The following is an 11,046-nucleotide window of genomic DNA, read 5'->3' on the forward strand; positions in this document are numbered from 1 at the left end:
TTTTCTTCGCCATGTGGACTGGTTCAGCCGCATTTTTGTCCAAAAAAAAAAAAAAAAAAAAAATATATCAGGTAAGAAGTCATTTTTCTTGTAAAGCCCGTCTACATATATATGTTCACACGTCAGTTAATGTCGCAAGTGCTACTAAGAAAAGAGTACAGGCAGAGTTTTGCCCGGTAAAGGTTTGCTAACGTGGACTTGCTGCACGTGAGTTTCCAAATGATTTTGGAGGGGACTCCATTGCAATAGCAAAGCTCTGTTTTCAGCCCAAATGTAGTGTAGCGCTAGCGTCGGTATGCGTCGGTACAGGCAGCGCATTCGGTCCGGTGTCGCACTTTCGCGCCGAGTTTATACTCGGACGCCTGACTGCGTTGCACTTTAGCCAACAACAGTGGAGAAGCGCTCCTCGCTAGCAGACAGGTTAGGGTGTATTTTCTGTCTAATATTTCAGCTTACGTTTTGATGTAGCTTGCAGAAAGCATTTAGTAAGCTGGTGTAAGATGAACTGCATTAATGTTGTACAATGTCCATGGGATTTCTCACTCGACTTTTAATGTCAGATTACACACACATTTACACAATATGCAGTGGTGATGATGTAGATCAATAAATTCATTGTTGTAGCATACAATATTAAAAATAAAACTGATTAATATGAAACATTAACAATGTGCAAATTATTTAGTTTTTTCAGGGACAGTGTAATGAAAATGTCTTTTGTGCTTCTCCCCCAGATACGTTGATGTGGCAGTGCAAATTGTGCAAAAAAAAGTGGTGTCATCACGAGCTCTGTTATTAAAACACTACAGGTTAGTTCATAGTAGACAGCAGTATCCATGTGCCTATTCTGATTGTGTCTGTTTTCAAAACATGGAATGCTCTACATAGCCACTTAAGCAGATCACATACCCAAAGAACTCTAGACAAGTCTGTGAGTTTGGCAACATTTAACTGCCATTTGTGTTCCTGCTGCAACATAGCTTCAGAGCAGGAGTATTTTTCTCACATTAACAACCATCTAAAATGTAACGAGACTGTGCATTGCATGTTTGAGGGTTCTTTCAAAACAAATATCTATGGTACATTCAAGTCTCATCGAAATAGGAAACACAATCCTTATACCTTAAAAGACTTTAAAATCGGTATTGCTAACACTATTGTAGGCCAAACATCAGCTGATGACAGTACAGACACTATTGTAGAAGAGGACATAAGTGCAAATATTGATCACGATACAACTACAAGTGAGACTGAAGATTTGGCAAATGTAATAGAACTTAATTTTGCATCTCTTTTACTTAAGTTGGAAAACTATTTTCATGTTCCCAGCATAGCAATTGACGAGTTGCTTTCAGAATTGCACTACCTGATAAGCTGTGCATCGGTGCCTTTGACAAATCAAGTAATTGTAGACATACTCAAGAATCATAACCTTTGTCTAGACCAGCCTGTTATTGAAGAACTGACAAAGGCAGTTTCTTTTAACCCTTTGTTAAAAGCCATAGAAAAGGACGGCACACTTGCCACTGCCTTCAAACGCAGACAGTATTACAGAAAACATTTTGAAGTAATTGATCCAATTGAATACATTCTCGACTCCCAAAGCAAGAGGACCTTTCAGTATATTCCTATTCTAAAATCATTACAGCTGATATTTAAACAAGAAAACATACTGAACAAATTTGTCACTAGCCACAATCAGAATCCTTTTGTAAATAAGGAAAAGTATACATCATATAAAGATGGTCTACATTTTCAAAATAATGAGTTTTTCTCAGGCGGTGAACTAAGAATCTCTATTTGTCTTTATGTTGATGATTTCGAAATTTGCAATCCATTGGGGACATCACGGAAAAAGCATAAACTTTGCTCAGTTTACTGGATTTTAGGTAACTTGTCACCAGGTAGTCATTCATCCCTCTCTTCTATTTATTTGGCTCTCTTGTGCAAAAGTGAGGACCTTAGGACCTTTGGCTATCCAAAAATATTTGAGCCACTTTTGCAAGACCTTGTCATTTTAGAGCAGCAGGGAGTGTTCATTGACAATTTAGGGGTCAACTTTAAAGGCACTGTCCAATATGTAGTGGCAGACAGCCTCGGAGCTCATGGATTGGCCGGTTTTGTGGAAAGTTTTTCTGGAGATTACTTTTGTAGGTTTTGTACTGCTACACGCTCAGAGATTGAATCAAAAGCTACAAATAGTGACTTTTCTCTGAGAACTGAGGAGCTCCATCGTGTACACATAGCAACTGCACGTGAGACAGGGGTAGCTTGTTGTGGTGTGAAAAGCTCGTGTGTCTTGGCAGACAGTCTGTCTTTCTTCAAGGTCACTGCAGGAGTCCCCCCTGATCTTGCACATGACCTTTTTGAAGGTATTGTGCCTTTTGAGATAGCTGAGTGCCTTCGAATACTAATAGGCAAGAAGTACATCACTTTTGAAAATCTAAATAGACTTGTTCAGTCATTTCCCTACAAAGGAGGGGATCAGACTAATCGCCCTCAGAAATTGCCTCACAATTTTCTTAGTTAAAAAAAACAAAAAACAAACAAAAAAAAAAAAACTGTTGGTGGCAATGCACATGAAAATTGGTGTTTACTAAGACTTCTGCCACTTATTATTGGACAACACATACCTGAAAACGAACCAGCTTGGGAACTTCTACTAGATTTGAAGAATATTGTTGAGCTTGTTGTGTGTCCTGTTCATAACAGTGACTCAGTTGCATACCTGGAGAGTAAGATTTTAGACCACCATCAAAGGTACAAAGTAGTATGCCCAGATAGAAGACCATTGCCAAAACATCACTTTCTGGCTCATTATCCCTCAATAATTCGCCATTTTGGTCCACTTGCCTTATGGACAATCAGATTCGAGGCAAAGCACACATTTTTAAAAAAAAAAGTTGCTAGACACACAAACTGCTTCAAAAACATAACCCTGTCTTTGTCAACCAAACACCAGCTCATGATTGGCCATTACATGCATTCATCAGGCTGTAGCAAAGCCACTTTTGAGGTTTCACGAGTCTCGGCAGTCCCAGTAGAACTTCTCAAACGTGAAATTGCACATTGTCTTGCTGAAAAGTACCCTGACACAGCTGTAGTTAGCCTTGCCCAGAGTGTGTCTGTTGCGGGCATCTACTACAGGAAGGGCATGTTAATAGTACATGGATCACTGGGGGGTCTGCCAGAGTTTGCTGAAATCCTGCAGATGTGTATTTTGGCAGATTTGTAGGTGTTTATAGTAAAAAAACTGAGCTCGTGGTACACTGAACACTATGGATCCTTCAAAATTGACCCATCTCCAAAGGAAATTTCTCTTGTTGCACACGAGGATCTGGTGGATTGTTATCCACTTTGTGACTACCAAGTCGGAGCTTCTCGCATGGTTACATTAAAGAGATACATACACTGTTCAGGTAATTTTAATGTCCATGTTGCCGATTTAATTTTTGTGCTGTATAGCAGTTCTTCTCAAAGTTTGGTTCTTAAAAATAGTTGGACCAGAACTTAAATCTACAAAAAACTGCTTCACCATTGAAAATGTACTGAAGTTTGGGAACCACCTGCTCATGTTCTTGCACTTATTTTTTAGAGTAACAGTTGGAGATTGGGACATCAGAAATGACAGCCCCAACAAAGCTTCTGATAATCCTGGGGGAGAACAACGCACTCAAGTTAACCCTTCCTTTGGGGATACCAAAGACTGTTAACGAGCTCAAAGCGGAGATTGAAAATCAGTGCGGAGTTTCTGAACAGTTCAGATTGCAGTACATGGACACAGATTTTAATCAGTTCCTTAACATGACATCCACATTTGATCTAAAAGACATGGACAAAATAAAAGTGATTAAAACAGGTGTACCAGAAACATCCACTGGTAGTAATGAAAGCAGTGTGTCCTCATTTAACTTGGGTAGCCCCTGCTCTGGCCACAACCCTGATTATGACACAGATATACTGTCATCGCCAGAATCCAGGTCATCAAGCTCCTCGAGCTCAGCAAACTCCACGCTGCGATCAGAAGCCTGGCCACTGGACTTTCGCATACCTGAGTTTAGCTTCGATGTAGAGCTGCAATTGACAAAAGGCAACCAGGAATTCCAAGCCAATGGAACACTTTTAACCCTAAAACCAAAGCTCAAGTCTGACATTTTAGAGAGCTTGTCTTCAGAAATTATGAAGTACAAAGCTTACCCTTCAGACAGCAATCTTAGTGATGTTTGCCAAGCTTTGGTTGTAAAGCATCCATGCTTGAAAGAGAAGGGTTCAGAAACTGGATTTTCTGCATGGAAGATCAGTTTGAAGTATAAAATGTCAAACTATTGTGGAAAACTGAAGAACTTAGGGTGTAGTGAGTTGGTCATCAATTCTCTCAAAAGAAGAGGGAACAGTAATGTGCATCCCAACCAAGTCAAGAAACCCAGGAGAGCGGAGGTGAATTTCTGCCCTGATTATCCAGCTGGAGAAACCCGAGAGAGTCAGGAAGAAGAAAGGTTGGTGCTGCTTTCAGAGTTCAAGAAGAAGAACAACGATGAAACCATCAAAGCAAAAATGGCCCAAACCTTTCCTCACCGGAGGCAAGAAATTCTTCAGGACATGCCCTTCGTAGCTGACTTTAAAAGCCGATGGCCAGCTCTTTTTTCTCCACGTGAGGTAACTGAATCAGTTGATCTGCAAATGCACTCCACATGCAATATTTTAAACCCATCACGCTAAACATTTGTTTATTTTACAGATAAATGCTGAATTCCAGCGCATCACTACGGCCCCGCTAACATCCACATTTATGGCACAGCTGGACAACAACACAACCAAACTGACCAAAGTCTTCAGAAACAAGGGAGGAACATCTGGACGCAAGATCACAGAAATCATGGCTGCAATTGATGAGGTTTGGAATTAATTTTTTTGAATGCTTCATTGCCTCTTTTAATACATATGATTTTGTTGTCTCCTTCTATTGTAAGGTAAAGTTTAATGTTGGTATTATGGGATTGTTTATTCTTTGTCCTTTTCATGATAGTGTTGTCACAGTAATAAAGTTTTAAGTTGATTTGGATACTTCATAAAAAAAATTGCCAGAATTAAAAGCTGTTTTTACAGGACCGTAGTGTTTCCAAAACGGGATTTGCCGCAGCTCCCTGGGGAGAATTTTGGCATTTACAGTAGAAAAGCTGAAGCTAGAATAAACTGCCATCAGGCACCTTTCAAACCAAGACGGGATAAAGGGAGGTCTCTGAGCGCCCCCCCCCCCCCGCATGTGACGTACAGGGTCACGCATTCAGCGTCAATTGCAGCGACCATGGTAAACAGACAGTAGTTTTAGCTTGGAGCTCACCTGTTGTCTCTCCCGCTCCACGCTCCGCGAGTGTTTTTACCACTCAATTGAACCGCTGGCTGTCTCTCACTGTCCCTAAACAGACGAGCGATCTGTCTTCTTAACGGCCAAAAGAACGTAGTATCACTGCGTCCGTCCAGTTTATCATAAACAAGCTGAGCAGCCCATGGTCTGCCTGTGTTATTTACTTCTGCTGTCAACCGAGGCAGCGCGCTGCTCTGGCTCCACTACGGGGGATTTCCCTCTGTGACAAGAACGCTTGATGTGCATTCAGTGAACAAAGGTGAGGGACTCAAGTGGCAATATTACTACGAGGCAAAACATATCAGAATCGAGTTTTATCACTTTTCACCTTTGCGCCTTGCCGCATTTACGCGGCTCACAGATTCGGATTTATCACTCTGTAATGATGCGATGGTCTGTCTTATAAAATCAGCTCAAAAGTAAAGCTATTGCACCAACATGCTTTACCTTACAGTTTTGAATCTGGTACTTGTTGGTGTTGTCTGTAATATTCAGATTGTGGTCCTGGATGTCCTCTGCTGTTGGTTGTTTTGTGCCAGGATCACACTGTGCGTTTTTTTTGGCCGTCGCACACGGCTGCCCATGCCACACTCTTAGGACTCTAGAGACGTGACACACTGTGCAACACACGAGTTCAGTGACCCAAACTCAAGCAGAGACATGGAAAACATGCAGAACAGTGGGCCCTGAGGACCAGGGTTATGGGAAACCCTGGCTTAGTACTACAACTGTTTTTTCATTTGTCCTTGCAAAACCTCCTGTTCAAGTCCTCCAAACACACCCACGTCACCCCGCTTCTCTTCCAGCGTCACTGGCTGCTGGTCAACTTCAAGGTTCATTTCAAGATCCTGGTTCTGGTCCTTAGGGCCTTACATGGACAAGCACCATCATACAATGGAGATCTTCTCAGTCCCAACACCCCCAGCAGGTCCCTGAGGTCCAGTGATCAAAGCCTGGTAGTGCACAACAGTCTAAAGACCAAAAGTGACAGATCATTGCTGCTGTGGCCCCCAAACTCTGGAACTCTCCTCCTAAGCCTTAGATCAGTGGACTCAGTGGTTTACTTTTTAAAAAAAAAAAAAAAAAAAAAAAAAAAAAAAAAAATCCTCTGTTCAGGCTGGCTTTGGTGTGACCTCTTGTTTATCCTCTTCCTCACTGGATTCTTCATGCTGCTGTTTTTGGTCGGGTTTCTGTTTTTTGGGATCCTGTGGTAACCTTTTTTTGCTCGTCACATTTTTTCAAATGATAATGTTCCTTCTTTCCTTAATTTTTTTTATTTTAAATTTTGTTGTTCTTCTGTAGTGTGTCATGGACTTTTTTTCCTCAAAGCATTATATACATTTATTTTGCTGAAGTTAACTGAAAATGTCTTTAAAGACATTTTCAGTTAAGTCAAATTTGCTTTTATGTTTTACAGAACGACACAGTTGCAATGAGAAGAGCCTGTACGCTGAAAGGACTTGCAGTCTACCTCAATGAAGATCCGAACAGCTTGATCAAAGAATATCAGGCAAGTAATCAAATAGAAACAATTTCCAGTAATAAAAATTTAACTGACGGTAATTTTTCCTCACACACATTCACTAGATTATAACAAAAAGTTAAAATTAGAACATTATTGGAGATATAAAAGCACAAGCTTATGCAGGAGTGACCCTTGCCATTACAGTTGGGGTGTAATGTGGGCTGAGTGTACTGTCTTTCTGCTTTGTTGTTCTGCTGTGTAATCTAGATGATGGACCAACACCTCTCATCTCGCTCTGAGCTGTCTACTGTTTTGCAGCTTAAAGGGATATTCCACCCCAAAGTGAAAATTGGTATATTACCATATTACCCAGAGTAAGATAAGTGAGAAAAAATAATTTTGTAACCAGTGCAATAATTCTCCTGATCCGGCAGCAGTCTATTTGCTTTTGCCTAGCATTTAAAAAAAAAAAAAAAAAAAAAAAAAATTGAGTGAATGGGAACTATAAGCATTTTGGTTGCAAATGACTCTTTAATGGTACGAATTATTCCTGGTGAGCTCAATAATCATGTCGACTTTAAATGAAAAGTAATAAGTAACTTGAAGGATTTGGAGGAGTAGATTTAGACTTGGGAATACATTATGGTTACCACATACAACACTGTAAGCTGCCGCTGCATGGTGCATGGATATTCGAATATGTGTTTATTTATGGAAACCAGAGGCTTTTTCAACCACTGTTGTTGTATCCAAGTGCTATGCCATGGCGGGTTACAGGGTGCTTTGGCGTAACCGTAATGTAGGCCCAAGTCTAAATCGCCTCCTCCTGCAAATCCGTCGTGTTACTTTTTACTTTTCATTTGCAGTCGACATGATTATTGAGCTCACCAGGAACAATGGGTATAAGATCAGAAATGTACTGTGCTGGTTACAAAATGCTTTTTTCTCACTTATCTAACTCTTGGCAATATGGTAATAGACAAATTTCCACTTTGGGTGGAATATCCCTTTAATTGATAAGAAACCCTGCAACTTGTATTATTATGTTTATTTATTTATTTATTTATTTTTTTAGGATGTGGACTTCCATGAGGCCGAAAGTGAAATGGAGAAGACGCTCATTGGCATCTACGTCATCAAACCAGAAGGAGAGCGTGACCTTGACCCGGCAGAAGACATTGGTATCATAATTGAGGGTGTCGCTGTGCTCAGAGATCTTCCCGATGTTGCCACTGCTGTTGTGTTGTTGTTCGGCCTGATCTACACTTTAAACATGAGCTACCCATCCAACCTCAGGTACACTTTTGAGTTTTTTCAGAAAGTACTGATGGGACTTGATGCTAAGAAGCTATCAAACAAAGTTCAAGTGCTCAGAAACAAACTCCTTGAATAAAGAGGAGGAAGCGGGAGGCCCTTATTGCTTAACTTAGTTTGAATGCTTTACGTTCAGGTATAGTTAAGTTGTTCATAAACACTTTTTTTCATTGTCAGTACTGTTTCTTGGGAACATTCACCAGTTTTAGAGAACAATAATGTTCATTTGCATTTTAGCAAAATACTGTTACTTAAAAAAATTGGTGTTGCACTTCTTCTACTGCTACTTGACAACATACAGAAAATGACAGACATTTTAAAAAGTTTTAGCGGTTAGGCCGCTGTGATTTGATATTTCAAAGAATGTGACATTTGGCAGCTGTCTGCAACTTGGGATGTAACCATAACTTGAAAAACTGAGTAGCACTGTTTTACAGTACAGTTTTTGAACAAAACAGCCAATTTTCACTGTTTTAAATGAGTTTAGTTTGCTCTTTCATGCTTATCAGTGTTTGAAAATAATTCCTGAAACGTCTTGTAAAATGTAGGATTTTTTTTGATAATTTGGATGCTTTCTGGACCAGTTGAAAGACAAGTTGGTTAGCACTTCACTGATCTTTGAAGTAAAATATTGTTTTATGCACAAAGTATTTAGTTAAAGTTGTAACAAGTTGTCTGCATTGATTGCACTTTGTGTTAAGCTACGGCTCTACAGTCTTTTCGGTCTGTCAACAAGTATTTAATATGCACTGAATGTGCTTAGTAAAGACAGGACTTTGTTGGATCATTTTTTTAATCATTTTAGTTTGACGACAAGTTGGTTAGCACTTTATACTGATCTACATTTTCTGCACAAAATATTCACTTGGAATTTGTAACAAGTCGCATTGATTGCACTTTGTGTTAAGCTGTTGTGCTTGGAAAAAAGTATTTTATATGCACTGAATGTGCTTATTAAAGTCAGGATTGTGTTTGATAATTTGGGTGCTGTCTTCATTTCTTCCTAAAAGATCTCCCTAAGATTTACTTAAAAATGTTATGTCAAGTGGTTCCACATAACTGCTTTAACTTTTAAGAAACTTTGCTATTTTGTATGGAAGTAACCAGTGTAAATGATTTATTTGTAATTTTATTGAATAGAAATTACTTAACAATTTTATATAATTCAAAAGCAACAAAGTTATGTAGCAGCTACATAACAGTTTTACAAAGATACTACCTAACCAGGTTATGTCCTTCTAAAGCAGAAAAGTTATGTACCAGCTAAGTAATAGTATTACAAAGATATTGCCTAAACAAGTTATGTAGGCTTAAAGCAACAAAGATAAGTATCAGCTACGCATTGCAATTAAGTTACATTTAGCCAATACACTTACGTAAATCTAACTTAACAGTATTTAGTTCAAACTAAGTAACAACATTTCTTATAAGTTACTTAAAGCAGTTGTGTGGAACCACTTGACATAACTTTTTTAAGTAAATCTAATGTTTTATTTTTTTGAGTGTAGATAGACAAACAAAACGGTCCAAAAAGTCCCGCAGGACATCATTAACTAGGGTCTGGAAAACAGCGGGGACATTAGTTAAGCCAAACGGCATGACTAAGTACTCAAAATGCCCAAGTGGAGTATTAAATGCCGTCTTCCATTCATCTCCTTCCCTGATGATAAGCATTCCTAAGGTCAAGCTTATATCCCGTGCGAGTTGAATGTCAATGAGCTTTTGTTCTGAACCGGAATCAACGAGTACTGGGAATGAATGAGTAGAGCATTTGATTTCAATGGTCACCGGAAGCACAACACGGGGCTTTTGGATCACATGTGTACCACCCACTCGTACCCCCGAATCTACGAGCAGGCGGCCCCTTTTCCTTTTTTGGGGCAGGACATTATGAGGTGTTCAAGTGACCCACAGTAAAAACAGCCCCGCGAATGCCGCCGACACTCCCTCTCCTCTGGGGTAAGCTGTGACCGACCAATCCGCATAGGCTCTGGCTCGGGATAGTCTCCCGGGGAGACAGCTGAGGTGACAGGCAATTGAGCCACAACAGGCAGGGAAGGAGAGAAAAGTGTTTGGGAACATTCGCGGAGATTTGCGCTGTGTCTTGTAACCCTTCTCTCTCTCCCTCTCTCTTAGCCGGTTGTCTATACGGAGGGCGAGTGAGGCCAAAGCCTCAAACAAGGTGGGCTCATCCCGTGATGCTAACTGATCCTTCATGTTATCATTTAATGACTGAAGGAAAATCCCCTGAAGGGCTTGGTCGGCCCAGCCCGCTTCAACCACAGCTGTGCGGAAATCAATGAGATAATCGGCGATACTTCTCCGGTCCTGGCAGAGGCTGAGCAACCTCAAAGCAGTACTGCCCTCAGAGATCGGGTGCGCGAAAGTCTTTTTGAATGCATCCAGAAAGTCATCATAGCAGCAGTTCAGCAAAGGATTACTAGCCAGATATGCCTCCGCCCACCGTAAAGCATGACCACGCAGCTTTCCCACCAGAAAGGAGATGCGGCTGGTATCATTAATAAAAGTTCGCAGTGAACGACCGAAGGCTAGTTCAACCTGTAGCAAAAATCCGCTACAAATCCCCAGGTCGCCAGCATAGGGCTCAGGTTCCGGTGAGGCGGCGTCACGAAAAACGGGCTGCTGCAGTAACTCAACGGCTCCATGTGACGCCGGCTGAGGCGGAGCGTGAGCGAATGTGTTGGGGTCCGCCTCAGAATCTGTCTCATCTTTAATCTGTAAAGCCTGAATAGTCGCCTGTAACCTAGTCTGTTGATCAGTGAGTGAACCTGGGCCATTAGCACCTGTAAGGATTGCTCATGGGCTCCTAAAATGGCTCCTTGCTTGGCGATAGCGATCCGAGGGGGGTCTGCTGAATTCATGTCGATGGCCGGAACGTACT

The 11,046-nt window shown here is 40.8% G+C and overlaps 1 protein-coding gene across 2 annotated transcripts; it reads left to right on the forward strand.

Annotated features, from left to right (window-relative positions):
- The first annotated feature begins 102 nt into the window (after positions 1 to 102).
- Positions 103 to 9,202, forward strand: LOC120740693. Of its 2 annotated transcripts, none has more exons than XM_040043182.1 (5): positions 103 to 809; positions 3,596 to 4,656; positions 4,739 to 4,894; positions 6,783 to 6,875; positions 7,906 to 9,202. In XM_040043182.1, the coding sequence occupies exons 2-5, from the start codon at positions 3,625 to 3,627 to the stop codon at positions 8,221 to 8,223; spliced, it is 1,599 nt and encodes a 532-aa protein (XP_039899116.1). In that variant the 5' UTR covers positions 103 to 809; positions 3,596 to 3,624; the 3' UTR covers positions 8,224 to 9,202. The 2 variants fall into 2 exon arrangements, with proteins under 2 accessions (XP_039899116.1, XP_039899115.1); XM_040043181.1 differs by lacking the exon at positions 103 to 809 and adding an exon at positions 2,878 to 3,419.
- Positions 9,203 to 11,046: the final 1,844 nt, after the last annotated feature.

The sequence above is a fragment of the Simochromis diagramma genome, unplaced genomic scaffold (assembly GCF_900408965.1).
Source record: "Simochromis diagramma unplaced genomic scaffold, fSimDia1.1 OVJJ01000433.1, whole genome shotgun sequence".
NCBI classification, from domain to species: domain Eukaryota; kingdom Metazoa; phylum Chordata; class Actinopteri; order Cichliformes; family Cichlidae; genus Simochromis; species Simochromis diagramma.